We start from the raw sequence: 16,999 nt of genomic DNA on the forward strand, positions 1-16,999 counted from the left end.
AGAGATTCAAAACAGTCGTGCAGTATAAGCAGAGGTACAAAGGGAGAAGGATCTCTGGCATGTGAGAGCAGGAACCCGGGAGCAGAGGTGGCAGGATGCCCCCGCGCTGGGTCCCATGGCAAGTGTTGCTCAACGACCGCACAGGGATTTTTTTAAACATTTTAAATTATTTTTGTATTATATGCCGGAGCTCTCGGTGTTTTTCCATAGAAGAGCATCCCAGCAACTCCATTGCTAGCTTGAGTTTGCCAAGGATTGCGTGGGAGCCTGGAGGAGGTGGCGGGGGCATTGCACTGGAGCTGCACTGTCACACGGGCACACACCACCCCTGTTCTTGGCAAATGTACATTGAGTCCAATTTATTACATATTTGTCTTATCTCCTCACATTTCCTTTGCTTTCTCTGCTTCAAAATGGTTCCAGCCCAAAACCTTGCAGTGATGCTGCGGATGTATAGCACACTGCTTCTTCCAGTGTGGAAATGACAGATTTTGAGCAAGTGGAGCATAACATATGAGTTTGGTGATGTGAACTGTAAATCAAACTGAATCACAAATCCTGTTTGACTCACACTCCGTGTGGCACTGCAATTAATGGTCAGGCCAGTGCTCTGCTAGGATGCTGGCATGACTCTGCCAGTGGCTGGGGCTTCTCTCAGTGGTGCCACTGGCCACCAACACCCATCTGCAATGTCCCTGCTCCAGCGGCAGATTTGGGAGATGCTGTTTGTGGTTTTTCCTGCCGCATCCCCTTCCACAGTTTGATCAGCGCAATGCCTGGCACAAGCAGCCAGCATGAGCAGCTGGCACACTTCCTTCCCAAAACCAACCTGACTTCTTCCTGGGCTGCCTGTGACTTTCTGTTACCGTTTCACAGGACTCAGGAGGGTTTTCTGAGAGCAGCCCAATGAGGCTTCGGGGGGAAACCCCTCCAGACCGTGCTTTTCTCCATAGCTAGAGATAATGCGCTGTAGTATTAAGTACACTTAGAGGTAATTATCCCTCCCGTGCTCGCCTGGGCTGCACAGTCCCGGCGCGGGGAGGGAGCGCCAGTGCTGCTGTGCCTGTGCTGTGCTGGGCTGGGCTGTGCTGGGCTGGGCTGTGCTGGGCTGGACTGTGCTGTGCTGTGCTGGGCTGGACTGTGCTGGGCTTGGCTGGGGTGTGCTGGGCTGGACTGGGCTGGGCTGTGCTGGGCTGTGCTGGGCTGGGCTGGGCTGGACAGACAATGCTTCGCAGGTTTTCTGTTGGGTGCGAGAGTGGATTGTGGATGCTCAGGTGCCGGCCCCAGCTCTCAGAGGGTCTGGGGGCAGTGGGTCCTAGGGGCGCAGCACAGAGCCCCTTTGTCTGACAGTAATGTCCTGTGACAGCACTTGAAATCTGAGTCCTGGCGCGCATTCCTGTAGCTGGGAATCTCCCTGCCTCCCAAACCACGGCTGCTTCTGCCACCTTGACAGCAAATGGCAGCAAGAATTCCCTGTGCTCCTTGGTGCACACATGGGGAAATGTGATGAGGCCAGGCATCGTGCAAGCTGGTGGATTCACCACAACAAGCAAGGAGATGGGAGCGTGGCAGAGCTGTGCAGCCATGATGGCATCGGGGCCAATGGTCCGCCTTCAATTTTCCTGTGCAAATACTATTTAAAGCACGATGAGAAAAGCCCTCTCCCTAAGCTAGGGAGAAATCTTTCTTGTCCTTTAATTCTAGATGAAGGGGATTAGTGTGAACATATTTAACCTCTGACCCATGGACAAAGGCATTATCAAATTTAGTTGCCAAGTGGTTCCCCATTTAACTAAACCAGTGCGGTATCATTGCAAGTTTTTTCCCTTCCCTCCCCTGAAAGCTTTGACATCTATTGTTGCCCTGGAGCACTGGAGGGACTCGGCAGCCTTCCTCTGCTGGCATTCAGGGTGCTGGTCAGAGCCCTATAAGGGAATACAGCATGATATGGTAGTCACTGCTAGAACCTCCGAAGGCTTCACAAAGCCAGCCCCCCAAAAAGCAAAGTCTTCTGTAAATGGGGCTGGTTTCATCCTGGTTTCTGCATGCCCAACTCAGTACTGGCCACATGCTGGCCTGTGGTGGCATGGAGAATGCTTGGCCATCTCTCTAGAGTACAGAGAGATGTCTCTGTCCCCCTTTGCTCTGGAGCACAAGGGATCAGCTATGGCAAGCTTGAGGATGCTCAGCATTTCCATGCTGGGCTTTATAAAAGAGGGATGAAACACGGTCTCAGAGGCGGCCGGGGTCTCCTGGTCCAGCAGAGGAATGCCGAGAGGGGCCTCCCGTCAGGAGCCGGTGTCCGTTTACAGTGCATCTCTCATAAACCCGGCGGCGGGGGCGAGGGCAGGGGGACCGGCCCTCCTGGTATGTGATTGATTATCTGGTATTTATGCCATTGAGGACTTTTCAGCGGCTCGGGGTCAGGGGGTCATCTCATGTGTCTTGCTGCAAATCCGCTTCCTTTTGTACAGTGCGGGCTGGGTGAGCAGACACACAAAAACAGCTTTTTCTTTTCCTTGGGAAAAAGGGGAGGGGGGCGGGCTGGTGTCAATGAATTTTTTTTTTCAGCCTTTCCTGAATAGTGTCCTTTTTAATTCCAAAGAACTTTTAATTAAAAGTAGCAGGAAAGTTCATCTCGACAAGGTTTAACTTACCTTAGCAGTTACTTTTGTCCCCCAGGATTCGCGTCTCCCCGCTGTACAAAAACCCCCAACAACTGGGGGCCAGGCTGCGCTCGGTGCCGCTCCACGTCTCCCCGGCTTTGCCAAGGGGGCCTTTTCATCTTTTCTCTTTTTTTAATGATGGGGGTGCAGGAATAATAAGCAGATGCTGCGAGTCCCGGCTTTGTGCCTCGCGGCAGCCGGTCACTCCACTGGCCGGGCTCTGCCACGCAGCTGCCCCAGCGCCAAAAAGGTCATTTTGTGGGTTGGGGTGTGAAGCAGGGCTTCGTGGCAGCTCCAGGGGACTGGAGGATGCCAGAATGGTGCCACCCTGAACAGGAGAGATGCACGAGTGCAACGGATTGGCAATGGGCAGGTGGTGCTCTGCCAGGTGGGATGATGGCAGTGGTGATGGTGATAGTGGTCCCCCATGGGAAGACCCCTCAGTCTCCTCACCAAAGCTCTTTTTTGGGAGATGGAGCAGTTTCTAGCACATCAGTTGAACAACAGTTCAGAAGCAGTGCAGGAAATACTCTGGGTTTTCAGGAGAAAGACAGATTGTTTTTTCAGCTGATTGCAGACCAAATTCCAGCTGGGAAGAGGAAATCTGGGAATTTGATGCAGTGATGACGAGTAAGTGTGATAGCTTCCCATCTGATGCAGCGGCCAGAAATGCCACCATGATTTGCTGGTGGTTGCCCCAGAGAAGCTGGTTCTCAGGAAGGGCAGAGGTGTCCCAGTGCACAGTTTCCTTGGGAATGGAGGTAAATCTGGTGTTCTCCAGAATGGTGTTAGCTTAGGGAAAAGCAGCACAACAGGGAGGTGTTGCACATAGATGTTCAGATATCAGATTGCTGCATTTTGGCTAGGTGATGTGTTTTGCCAGGAAAGGGGGCAGATTTCCATTGGTACCTTTAGGGCTGAAACAGCTGAGTGATGGTTTTTGCCAAGGATGATCATAAGTGTGCCTGAGTGAGTTTAATATGTATTGATATCTTTTGAGAGATATTCAGTACAATAAAAAGGATTTGGGGTTACCACTTTGCAGGGAGGATGTGCCTCCAGCTTTGGCCAGAAGGCTTTAGGGGCTGCAAACAGCTTCAAACAACTGTTTGGCCTGAAAAAATGGAAATTGGGCTGGAACACAGTGTACCGTAGGTGTGAAGTGTCCACAGTGCAATCCCAGGCTAGAAGCATTAAAAGCTCAGGAACCTCCCACCTCCCTCAACCAGGAGGTGAAAATGCAATAAAAAGGATTGGCCCTTAAAAACTCCCTCTGCCAGGTTTGCATAGCACTCAGTTTCTTCAGGAAGAGGAGGAAAGGCTGCTCAGGCTCTGTCAGTGTGGGCTGGGGTGATGCTGAACACATCCCTTCCTTCCAAAGCCTGGGGGCCACATTCAGGAAATAGACCGGGGAGCAGAGGCAGCATTTCCAGTGCTGGAAAAAGGGGTTCGGCATGCAGTGCTCAGGGGTGGCTTGTTCTGGGGACAGGGGTGTGGCTGGAGCAGTGCTGTCCCCCAAGAGCATCCCTCACAGGCCTGGAGCTGCCCATATCCCTCGGATTGCATCTCCGTGGTGCGCTCAGCATCCTGCCCTGGAGATGGGGAACACACTGCGGTCCCCCATGGCAGCTGATCCCACCCCCTCCCAAAAACGCATTTCCCATGGAACGCCCCGTTTGGGCCCACAGGCAGCCACAGAGCTTCACCCAGCGCGGGTCCAGCTGCCGCCGTGATTGACGCAAAGCCAGTCTATAAATAAAGTCTTTCTCTCCTCTCATAAAGACTTTGCGGTTTAGTTTGCTTTCAAGGTCAAGATCAGACCTTTCTAAATAAACACATATCAAAGGATCATTAGCGGAGCAGCACTGTTAAATTGAGATATTAACTTCTGTCAGCCGCGCGTTTCCTTTTTGTTCTGTAACTCGCGACTGCAGCGGGTTTTTATTATTTTGGCCCTAGGCGGTAGCATCTGGCTTCTGTAGAGACTGTAAAAATTAAAAAGCAACACAAATCATTGCGAGAGAAAAGCAGTAAATTCAATGATAAGAATTTAAAATTAAGATGTTTCGGCGCTTTTATATTCTGCAAAACATGAAACGAATGAGTTGTGTGCCTGTTGCCATAAAGCCACCGCCGCTCATCATCGCCTGGCTCCTTCCTTCCCCGCATGTGCCCTCGTAAGCGCTTGGCTTGAGCAGTCTCAGGAAACACAATGAGGGAAGGTGGTGGTGGTGGTGGTGGTGATGGTGACAGTGATGGAGATGGAGGGTGGTGGGGCAGGCACAAGGTGCCATCACCTGGGCATGGGGAAGCAATGGGCCACCAAAAGGGAGGTGGGAAGGGGATGCTTTTGTCCCACCATACTCAAAGGAAGACAGAGAGGTCAAGCTACGAGGGTGTGACTAATGATCCAGTTCACGAGGATGCAGAACCACATTGTCCTCCAGGTCCAGGTGGCCCCTGGAATAAATCACCCCCAGCAGGCATGAGCCTGATACCCATTGCCCAGGCTGCTGTGGGCACCAGCATCCCATACATCCTCCATGTGCATCCTGCCCTGGGCAGTGGGGAGAGCAGGAGCGTGGCTGGGTGGGAAGCAGCCCTCTGCATCACCACAGGACCAAAAAAATGAGGTATTTATTTTGGGGGGTTTATTAATCCCCTGTGCTTGCAAGGTCAGTGTTGTACAACTGTTCTGAAATGCCAGAGTTTTTCTCAGCATTTGTGAAAGGGTGAGCTGGCGTGGAGGCAGCAGGCAGTGCCAGAAGCTTGCCCTGCCCTCCTGTTGCAGTCAGAGTGTCCACATCCAGCCCAGGAGGAAAACCAGCAGGGGCGGGAGAACAGGGAGCATTGGCTGCTTCTTAAGAATTAATTTTCCATAGTCGGTTAAAGTTGGGAAGAAGGCTGTGCTATCTCTAAGTAAATAATAATAATCAAACAAATGCCCCCTTGGGAGAAGTTGCCTTCCATAAAGATGTTAATTAGCACAGAAGCTGAGCTGTGGAGTCCAGAGGCAGCCTTTGAAACTGGGATGATTTGGTGTCTCTGGCACAAAATGCATGCGTTTCCCGTGTTTATCTTATGGGGGTTTTCCCCCCTTTCTCCACTGAAGCACGAAGGTTGTAGGGGCTGTTTGTCAGCACGGTAATGAATGCCATCACCCCTCAATAGCACTGGAGCAGGTGGCACCACACAGCTCTGCACAACACCCCTACATCCAGGCAGGCGTCAGCAGCATTCAGGGAGGGCTCCTTTGCACCTGTCTGTGGGTGCACTTGGGTACTGCCACCAAAATCTCCACTTTGGGTTTCATAATAATCCTGAAAACAGACACCAGAACTGGGTTGGTTTTCTTACCCTGCACATACATCCACCATCATCCTGGGGCAAAATGCAGCCTCGGTGCTGGTGCTACCTCCAGTGTCCCCAGGCCTGTGCTGGTGCCCGCTTTTCTCTGCTGTCAGCATCTCAACTCCATGACAGCAGGATGTGCACAGTGTTTTCGGGGTCCCTCGTATCAGGCTGTCCTTGGGTGTTGGAGCTCTGTGAGCTCCAGGCAATGTGCCCCTTGCCAGCACTGTTGCCTCTCCCAACCTTTCTGTAGGCAGGTTCTCTTTTGGGAGAACCTCCTGAAAGGGAGGGTTCTCTGCCCCTCTCTGGCCACCATTGCCAATGGCACCTTCCTCCCCAGGGCTGCTGTTCCTGCACTCTAGGGCCTGCAGCTTCCCCTGCAGCAGCAGCCAGCAGTGTTGGCTGGGAGGTAGAGGCTGGTAGAGAACCTTTGACATACTGACAGAAATCATCAAATGTCCCTGAAATCTCATCTCAGGAGTTCCAACAGTCTTTGGGCTCCTGGTTTGCACGGCCAGGATGTTTTGGAGCCATTCAGCTTTGTTGTAAGGACAGCAGCAGTGTCAGGTCACCTCTGGCACATGCCAGAGATGGTGTTCAACATGGAGAGTGAAGGAGAGAGCCTTGTGGAAGACCCTGAATTATCAGGACTTGAGCCGAGGGTTTGGGGGTTTTAGGGTGTGTGCATGAGGCGGCAACAGGCTCTGTCAGCATCCTTTGATGTGAGCATGCTCATGCCATGATAATACTGGAGCCTTCCCAGTGTGCCTCCACAGCCTTTCATTCCGTGTTCCTGATTATTTCAACAGTGGATGGATCTGCTCATGTTTCAAGTCTGACGGCATGGATCTGAGGACAGGCAGGGAAGGATGGCAGCACAGTTACGAAGAGGACTCAGGGAGGGGCAGTTTGGTTTGCACATCCCGACACTGGGACTGCCAGCCCCGTGCTGCCACGTGCTGGGGCTCAGCGGGGATTGCTGCACCTGCAGAGTGGCACTGCTCCCTTTGTCCACCGCCTCCTGCTGCCACAGCATCCCCGAGTCACCCCATTGCCCAGCCACACAGCAGGTCTGGGCTTGGCAGTGCTGCCAGGGGCTCTGGGGGGCCGGCAGGCCAGCACACGCACGCGTGCTCTAGCATGGGGGGAAAAACTTGAAGTCAAATGTCTGAAAGTCAGATCCCTTTTTAGTATGAATTTGCTGTATCTCATTCTAAGCACTAATTCCAATTTAATTGCAAGTGGCCTGAAGCCTCTTCAATAGGAGTAACAAATGGTTTGATTTTGTAAACTTCATCAGACTGCATTTTAAATGCGACACACTAGCCCGGCTCGAATGCCAATGAAGCACTGAAGTAGCTCTCTGTTTACTAATTATCCGTTTTTACTTCAAGCCACGCTGGCTGGCTTGTCTGATTAAATCGGATTTGTGGGATAGAGAACAGCTAGCAGAGTTTTCTCTATAGTAAACGAGATTGAAACTATGGCCCGCCTGGCTGCACACTGTAAATTATATTTCCTTTTAAAGGGGACGTGTCGCCTTTCTCCTGTGGTGCACCTCCTGCATCCATAAACCATCAGAGCCCAGTGCCGAGGGAGACCCACCCCACCCTGGCTCCCTCGCCCGTCGCCACGCCGGTTTTGAGTTTAATTCCTGCTTTGGCAGAGGCAGCGGGCGGGGGGCGGTGCTGCAGCATCCCTCCGTCCCTCGCTGTGGCTCGGACGGGGCGCGCTGTCACACGTCGCATCTCGCTCGTCATCACATCTGTGGCGATTGCGCTGCCTTGGGACCAAGCTGCTGGAGAGCGGCGATGTGCATCTCTCCGGGTTTGCAGCCTCCCTCCATCAAGCATCCCTCCCCCAAAAATCAGTTTTGGGACCACCTCCTATTTAAAGATGTTGCCAACGCGCTTACCAAAAGAGCATCCAACATCCAAATCACTCCAGCTTCCACCTCAGAACCCTGTGGCAGTGCTAACAGCTGCCCCACTAGTGGCTTTCAGCTGCTGGCACAGCGCTGGGTCTGGCAGGGACACAGAAACCGGGGATGGTGGGCAAAGGTGGAAGCTGAACGCAGCGTGTAGGGCTGTGCTTAAACCTCCCCAGTTGCTAAGACTTCAATTCTGCAAGCTTGACCTACGCCGCCCCCTCCCTCGGTATCTATCTTTGTGCCCGGGGGTTTTTTATATTTTAATTTGCTTTTGAACGTCCTGCAAAATTAATGGCGCGCTCGGGGCCATTGTGCGGTGTACAGTAGAGGGAAGGGCCGGCGGCGCCCGCCGAGAGCCAGCGCGTTTCCCGGGGAATGAATTGCTCGCCCGCCTTCACCCCTTTTAATTGTTGACAGTAAAAAGCGTTTAAATGCTGCTTAATTTGTAATCATCTTCCCGCAAAAAGGGGAGAAACCATTAAAATGTCAGGGAAATGAATAAATCCGTCTCTCACTGATTTGGGGCGGCAGCATTTCTTTATCAGGGGTGATTTTTCTTCCAATGGCTGAGGGCTGGCTCAGGGCTTCTGTGGCTGGACCCAGGGATGCACTCACGGCAGGACACAGGGCTGAGTCCTGTGTCGCCCAGTGTGGCACCCGCTCAAGAGTTTTGCCATTTTTTCTCACTTCCCATCCTTTCTCCAAAGGTGTGACACAGTTGACATAGTAGCTTAAAGAAAAATCAGGCACCTCGAAGGCCGGCAGTGGGACAGTACCCGGCTGAGCTGGCGCGGTGCCTGCCGCGCCCCTCGGCTGCTGCAGAATGTCATCTGCAGAGCCTCCGGGCCGGAACGAGCGCTGCCGGAGCTCCGTGCTCCGTGTCCCGCTGCTGGGCTCCGTGCTGGGGTGCAGGGAGCAGCCACATCCTCTGCGCCTGGCCGCTGTCAGCCTTTGTGTCACGCAGATGCTCTGCTCTCAGAGCACAACTGGAGCCGTGTGCCTTCCCAGGCCGTGCCGGTCCACACTGACCTCACGGTCTGGGGTGTTTATTCACTGATACTTTACTTGACGAAGCAAAGGGAAAAAGAAAATGGAGAAATTAAAACCTTTTGCAGGTCTCAGGAAGAGCAGCACCTGGGGGATGCTCGGCTCCAGCAAACAGCCCCGTTCCCCCATGCATGCGCGAGGCAGCTCGTCCCCATCACTGTGGCTGCTGGAGTCAGCCCATTTTTTTTTTTTTTCAAGCGGGGGCCAATTAGTTTCACAAATGAGGGCCCTACGGTGCCAGGGAGGATTTGTTACGGCCCCGCGCGCCGGCCCGGCGGCATTGTCCTGCCCTCCGCCCCCACGGGAGCCCATTGTCCCCGGCCCCAGCGGGGGCTGCTGGCGGCAGATTTATCGGGGCCGGCGTCCCGCCGGCCGGGGCCTCCGCTCCGCAGCTGGCCGCGGCGCTGGGGGCTCAGCCCCGGGGACCTTTGACCCGTCCTGCTGTCACCGCCGGGGCCGCCGAGGGCCGCGGGGCCACATACCTCTTGGGATTTGCTTCGCACTGCCCGTTCGGGGCTGCCTGCTTCTTTTTTTTTTTTTTTTTTTTTTTTTTTTTTTGTCTCGGGAGCGTTTTGTCCGCAGCTGCGTGGGGGGCGCATGAGCCCGCAGCCCCTTGGGATAAATCCCTGCAGAGGGAGAAAGGCAGCTCCCGTGCGGGGCCACCTCTCTTGCTGCTTTTATTCCCATTTCACTGGGGATTTTTTCAGATTTCAGAATATTTTTGGGTAGCCCAGTGCAAGGCTGAGCTTGAGCATCCCCCCAGACAGCTCCTGCATCCCCAGCAGGACAGAGCTGGCCGTTGTGTGCCACCACATCTGGGTGGGTGGTGGCCCAGCGGCAGAGCAGGTGACGGTGTGAACTGAGATGCTCTCCGGGATGCCCGTGTCCCGTGGTTCCCAACATGGAGGCGTGGGGCTGCCCAGGAGCATCCTTCCCTGTCACCTGCCTGTGTGCCAGGCAGGACCATCATGTCCCTGCCTCATGGTGCTGTGGTCCTGGTGGCCTCCCTGGGGTTGGTTTTGGCAGCGTGGCAAGCAACCCTCTGCCCCTGCTGTTCCTGAAGGCTGCATGGATTTGTTGGTTACCTTGAACATCTTGTGCTGCTAATGAATTGCTAATACAATTTTCTAGCTAATTTTATTTCCATAGTCCTCACATTTTAATGTCTCCAAAAAGCGAGCATTTATTTGCTTAATCTCCCTGCGTAATACAATTTGCAGTGACTCACAGTTCTGAACAATCATCTATGCATAAGCGAAAACAAACTGTTTAACAGCATAGAGGTCTGAGATGTTTATGGACGGGGTACGAGCACCTCGGGGTTGGGGTTTTGTCCCTGTTGTGTTGCTGCAGCCAGGTTTGTACCCAAGAGCGATGGTACAGAGCTTGGATCTGCCTTGGAGCTCAGGGTCGAGCACAGCACAAGGGGTGGGCATGTCACCCTCTCCCATCCTGCCTCCTGCTCCCCCGGGCAGCTCCTTGGGGTCCCCTTTGCCCTGGGCATCACAAGGTCTGAGCTCAGCAGCTCTCACAGGTGTGTGGAGTTGCAGTGATCACCCAACTGCTGCCTCGTGTTTGGGCATCCCTCAGCATTGCCAGGGCTCCCAGCTGCCTCCAGTGCAATAAGAGCAACTTCTCCTCAGCTGTTCCCCTGGGAGGGCCAGTGTCAGCAGGGTCAGGGCGGCCAGGGTCTTGCTGTTGGGACTCCCAATGCCACCCTGCAGCTCTTGGAGTCCCTTCTGCTGCCAGAGCATCCCTACTGCCATTTGGGAGCGGGCACCCCCGCACAGTGGGGTGATGGGGCAGTGGGCTGGGGTGCCAGGCAGTGCCTAAGCAGGGTGTCTCCCTCTCCCACAGGTACAGACATGGCCGTTTTCTGCCTGCTGTGCGGCAAGCGGTTCCAGACGCAGAGCGCCCTGCAGCAGCACATGGAGGTGCACGCCGGGGTGCGCAGCTACATCTGCAGCGAGTGCAACCGCACCTTCCCCAGCCACACCGCACTCAAGAGGCACCTGCGCTCCCACACAGGTACGGCAGCACCACCCTGGGGGCTCGGGGCTGGGGCAGCCGGGATATGCTCCTTCCCTGGGCGTGGAAAAGGAATAGGGGGAAGAAAGGTGATTTGTATTAAAAGCATGGAGGTGACTGAAGTGGCTTGGATATGAAAAACAAAACAAGAGAGAAAAAAAAAAAAACCTGTGTGTAATAAGTTGATCTGGTCTGAGGTGGCACGTGACCTTCTTAGGGGGTGTGTGATCATATCCACCTCATCAGCTTACAGCAGTAGATGCACATAATCAGCTGGTGCTCGGCCCTAATGGGATTAGGGCGACCTGCGCTACGTGTAGCTGGTGCTGCCGTGGCCCCACTGGGGCAGGGCTTGGCTGCAGGATTGCCGAGCGGGAGAGCACGGCTTGGCCGCCTTACTCCGTGTCCTCAAAGCGCCCGCGCCGTGTCCTCAGCTCCTCCGACAGCATCCCTGGGCAGCTCCGTGCTCCTGGCCACAGAGCATCATGCACCATCATTCGGGGCCAGTCACAAAACATCCCTGAAAGCGCTGATTCTTGGGGGATGAGCAGGAGCGTGCAGGATCACAGCCAGTGCCACAGATCTTCACAGCTGCCTGCGTGAAGCGTTCCTCACCCATCCTTTGCCCACACAAGTGAGAGGCTCACGCACCCTCCTTGACACCACTGCTGTTGCTGACAGGGAACCAAACATATGCTGAGCAGGGCTGCCCCTTCTTTCTCTTGTCAGACGGGGGCATGCACACAGTCTCCAAAAGGGACGTGAAGGTGGCTGCTGGGCGTTGTGCAGGTGGTGTCACGGAGGGTCGCTCTGTTCTGCAGCTGCCAGACCCACACGTGGGCGAGGGGTCCCGATGTGGGAAACAGGAATCGTGTGTCGATGTTAAGCATGTTAATGCTGAGCACTGGAGCTATTTATAGCCAGTAATCCGGTGACCTGGGCTGCGGGTCGGGCTGCGCGTGTCCCACCCCAACCTCTGCTGCTTGAGCAGTTCCTGGCTGTGAAAAAACACTGGGATCATCGGCGCTTTAGGAGCATTTAATCGTTTAAATTAATAAAGCATTTAGTGTGGTGCCATCCTGCACAGCTGCAGAATGCTCCCTCTCGTCCCAGGGCCAGGGTGCTCTGTGGGCTCAGGCTCCCCTGAAAAGTGGGCGGGTGGAAATGCTGGCTGCCTCTGGCTGAAAAATTGCTGTCTTTGACTGTAGGATCAAAAGCCAAAGTGGCGGTTTGGAACTGGGCATGGGGAGGGGCAAATCAACAACAGCCCACAGGCACCGCCCGCATTGCCTGTGCAGGGGGGCTCCAAACTGCATCCCGAGCATCCTTGTCCCCCCAGGTGCCCAGGCAGCAGCTGCGGGAGGGGGCGAGGGGCCACAGCACTGGGCTGCGGCAAATGGGGAGAGAGTAAAATATCATTTTAAAGAGGAAGTGAAAGCACAGGCATGTGAGTATATAACGAGAAGGACAATTTATGCCCAGGCACGAGTGCAGTTTGACACGGGGATAATGAAAAAACGTAGGTCATTGTGGATGACTTAAGCCTTCACAGCTGAAGAAAATGTATGAAATGCGGGGAACATTACACGCTTGGCAGCTCCGCACATCTGCAGCAGGACAAGTGAAATACAGTTCGCCATTCTTTACCATAAACTGTGCTTGTAGGATATGCGGCACAGAGAAATTGTAATTACAGTGACAAGACAAATCAGTAATATTTAAATATTCATGAACAAAGTCTCGGACGATCAATCTATCTTTATTGTCCTTGCCTTCGCGGCTGTAATAAATAAGTAGCTGGAGCCCTCACCTTTCCTTCAAATCATTCTGCCTTTGGTGCCGAACCAGAGTTCATTTATCAGCCGCCTGGTCTGGAGTGTGGGAGATGCCCAGGGCTGGGTCTGTGCTGGTGCTGCTGGGTGAAAAACCTGGAAACTGGTGGCGGGAGGGTTGCAGCGTGCTCCAGTCTCTCTACCGTGCCGCGGACCTGAGCATCCCCTCTGTACAGGTATGAAGGGACCAGCACACCGAACTGGGGAGACTGGAATGCTCTGCCCCCAGGATGGCTGCTGGGGTAAAAAGGTTGGGGAGCTCGTTTTGGTGTGGCACAGCAGTCACAGCAGCCCTGACCCCCGCGTGTGCTTGCAGGCGACCACCCCTACGAGTGCGAGTTCTGCGGCAGCTGCTTCCGGGATGAGAGCACGCTCAAGGGCCACAAGCGCATCCACACCGGTGAGAAACCCTATGAGTGCAACGGCTGTGGCAAGAAGTTCAGCCTCAAGCACCAGCTGGAGACCCACTACCGAGTCCACACAGGTACATGCTGGGGTGTCTGTGGTGATGCTGGCAGTAACAGACTGGTCCCCTGGCAGAAAGGCTGGCAGGTGGGCCAGGGTGGCAGCCAGGGATAACGAACCCCCGGAAGCGCCGGCACGTAACTGTTGTTCATAGGGGATCAATAGTCCGTCAGTTCTGCTGTTCATTACTTGGTTATCGGCTGTGCCCACTGCACAGCGTCGATGCCGGGCAGTTGATTGGCACCTGGAGGTCCCGAGCCCCCACTGACACCCCTGTATCCCCATATCCCACAGGTGAGAAGCCCTTCGAGTGCAAGCTGTGCCACCAGCGCTCCCGGGACTACTCAGCCATGATCAAACACCTTCGGACCCACAATGGCGCTTCCCCCTACCAGTGCACCATCTGCCTGGAGTACTGCCCCAGCCTCTCCGCCATGCAGAAGCACATGAAGGGCCACAAGCCAGAGGAGATCCCCACCGACTGGCGGATAGAGAAGACCTATCTCTACCTCTGCTACGTCTAAGGGAGGAGGCAGAGGGGCAGCAGGGCCAAGTGGCAGATGACTGGGCAAAAAAATCTCACCAAACCCGCAGCATCCATGGCCTTGTTTATTTTCAGTTCTCATTTGTTTCTTCTCGCTGGAAGGATCCTGAAGCTCATGCCGGAGCGAGGGACGCACCAGCCCCTTCCCCAGCCCCATCCACACTGCTGTCCCAGCTGCTCGTGCGCCTGCTGCCCTCGCTTCAGGGCAGATTTCACCCTTTGCAACCCCCAGCCAGGCCCTTCATGACCCTTGGCATTTGCCACTGGTGCTGCTGGGAAGACCACGTAGGAAGGAGGCGCTTCCTTGGAAGCGTGTGTACAGCTAGTGCTCTGGGAAGGCTTTAATTCCTGGTGCCCTCTGTCACTGCATAGACCCTGCCATGGATGCCCTGCAGAGGACCTGAGCTCCCATGTGGAGCTTGGGCCCCATTCTGGCAGGTTCTCATGCTCCCAGGGTGTGGCATCACAGGCAGGAGAGCACAGTGCCCAGAGAGCCACAAGTGCTTTGGCAAGAGCATCCTGGGGGGATCCTGGCCAGTGGAGGGTGTTTGGGGCAGGGAGCCAGCTGTGAGCCAGGCTGCCTTGAGGTGTTGCCTGGTGTCCAGGTGGGCTCAGGGGGCACAGGAGGCTGCTGCTCTCCCCATGACCAAAGACCTCTCTATGCATTTCCCCCTCCTTCCCTGCCTTCCCGGGGCAAGCGTGAAGCCCCTCATGGGGAGATGCAGTTGGTTTGGTGATGTGCAGTCAGTGTCAGTGTTGGAGCTGTTAGCGTGTGGCATCAATCCGAATGCAGGGATCCTCTTCTGTTGATTTGGGGCACCAAGGAAGGTGCCAAGTGTGGGGTTTTTTGCCCAGCCCTCAGCCGCAGGAGCCCACAAGTAGGAGGGGCCCAGTGGCAGGCGGCTTTGCTCGCCGCTTTTTTTGCTTTTTGTTTGGGTTTTTTTGAACTTTCTTTTGGAATATTTCCGCATTTAGCACATTTTACTTGAAATTACCTCGTTTTTTTGTGACCTCATGAGCTTTTATTGATTTGGGAGGGACAGGGGGTGGCATGGCTGGGGTGCACCAGTCACATGCCCGGCATTGGTGGTGGAGAGGTGGTGGGGCAGTGGTGTCCCTGCCGGCCTCCTGTTGTGCATTATCCTTACCAAAACTGGTATTTTTTGCCTGGCCCCGTGGGGCTGGGGGTGTTGTTTCTGAAGCTACCTCTTGTGTTTGTTTTTGTTGTGTTTCTTCTGCGCAGCCACGGGCTTGGTGGTTCCATCCCGCGGCTCTTTTTTTGTCGTTTTGCTGCGTTTGGGTGAAAAGGGGGGGAAAGGAGCTGGGGGGGAGTGGGACAGTGTCTGGATACCGTTTGGAGGGACACTGATGGCCCCTCTGGGTTTGGGGTGCCCTTCCCACCTCTCCTGGTGCCAAGCAGGGATACGGCTGTGGGAGCAGCCTCCTCCCTGGCGCCCCAGGCCGGCTCCGCCTGCGCTGCTGCTCTGCGCAGGGCGGACACCGCTGCTGTACAATCCGGGATGTGACTGTGGAGAACGGCTCATTTAATTGTTGTGCCTAAGAAAAAAAAAAAAAAACAGAAAAAAAATATTAAAAAAAAAAAAAAGAAAATAGTTCTTTCACACAGAAAGTTGCTGCAATTTCTGGCGTGTGCACGGCAGGTCCACGTGGTGTCCTGGCGCTGCCAGACACGGGTGCCATGGTGCCATGGAGCACGTGGCCGAGCTCATGTGGCTTTTTTTTTTTTTTTTTTTTTGCTTTAACCTCCCCTTCCATCCCACCGTCCCTGTCCCTCAGAGACACAGCCCCCAGCGCAGCAGTGTTGGGGTCAGCGTTGGAGTGATGCTGCTGTACCCCGGGCGCGCGTCCCCGCGCTGTTGGCTGTGGCGCAGCCCCCTATGGCTACCCCTCCATATATATATATATAAGTATATATATGTGTATCATAGCAGTGAGGACCAAGCGCCGCGCGGGGCCCCGTGGTCCCGGGCTCCCTCTCCCCTGGCTTGTTGTCAGTGTCGTGAGCGCCCGCCTGCCCGTCCCGTTGCTCTGTGTTGCCGCTCGTGGTTCGGGTCCGTCGCTGTCCTCGTTCCGTCTACCTCAGCACCTCTCTGAGCCCGGGCGCAGAAGGTGCCCAAGTTCCCCTTTGGTTTTCTCAGAGTATCTATCGGCTCCTATTTTTTGTACGATTTTTCCTGTCTCAGCGTTCGCTCCCCTGCGGTTCTGCTTGCAAGTCCTCTTTCTGTCTTCTAGCCACAGATGCCGTTAGCTAAAAGTTTCCTGAAAAATAAAGAAAAAGAAAAAAAAAAAAAAAAAACCAGTTGTGGTGTCTCCTAGTTGCAGCTCTCTGCATCTGCCTTCGTCCTGTGTAGATTCAGATGCATTTCTTTGTAAGACTTCAGTGTTTCTGACAGAGGAAAAAAAAAACAAAAAAAAAAGAAGAATATACTGCTGCAGGTTTTTTTCTCTCCATGTGTCACTAAGTGAAGTTCGTGCCTTCTATAGCAAAGAGAATATTTTTTACATCCTACTAACGGTAGATTTTTTTGTAGTGAACATTTTTTGTATTTTTATTTATAAGTCTCATAAGGAAAATAGCAATGTTCAGTTGTATACCTTGAATCTGCAGTTAGAAAACAAAAAAACAACCAATAAAGTTAATTCCGTTGTCTCAGCCTGCTGTCTCCCATTCCTGTGCCCGCCAAGAGGAGGTGGAGGAGGAGGAAGAGGAGGAAGTGGAGGAAGGATGCATCCCACCAGCTTGGGGTGAGCCATGGGGATACCAATAGTGGTGAGTTTGGGGCTGCCTGCTCTGAAGGGGAAATGGGGGAGGTCCTATCCGTAAACCAACCCCAGTGGGTGGGGGTGTCTCCCTGGAATGTCAGTGTCCCCATGGGCAGGGAGCATCCACAGCACGCTGCCTGTGCTGCTGCCTGCCCATGTGGCTCACCAGGGAGCAGAGCAAGTTTGCCTCAATGAAAGTGAACTCGTTCATTTAAACCTGCCTGCAGAGCCGTCCGGCCCCCCGCTGCGTTAATTATCCTGTAGTTCCCGACTGATTGCTGTACACTAAGCTTAAGCCCTCCTTTATTTATTTACTGACTACATTAACGGCAGCGCCTGCTCTCCTTTTGTG

General features: G+C 54.2%; 1 protein-coding gene across 4 annotated transcripts in view; it reads left to right on the forward strand.

Annotated features, from left to right (window-relative positions):
• ZBTB16 (zinc finger and BTB domain containing 16) overlaps window positions 1-16,537 on the forward strand; it is a 54,728-nt gene extending 38,191 nt beyond the window's left edge. For all 4 annotated transcript variants that reach the window (XM_088178009.1, XM_088178006.1, XM_088178008.1 and 1 more), the window contains 3 exons: window positions 10,852-11,022; window positions 13,171-13,338; window positions 13,614-16,537. In XM_088178009.1, coding sequence (XP_088034135.1) covers window positions 10,852-11,022; window positions 13,171-13,338; window positions 13,614-13,843 — 569 coding nt within the window. In that variant the 3' untranslated portion in view covers window positions 13,844-16,537. The remainder of the gene's footprint in view (window positions 1-10,851; window positions 11,023-13,170; window positions 13,339-13,613) is intronic.
• Window positions 16,538-16,999: the final 462 nt, after the last annotated feature.

This window comes from Sturnus vulgaris, chromosome 23, assembly GCF_052056855.1.
Source record: "Sturnus vulgaris isolate bStuVul1 chromosome 23, bStuVul1.hap1, whole genome shotgun sequence".
In the NCBI taxonomy this organism is placed as follows: Eukaryota; Metazoa; Chordata; class Aves; order Passeriformes; family Sturnidae; genus Sturnus; species Sturnus vulgaris.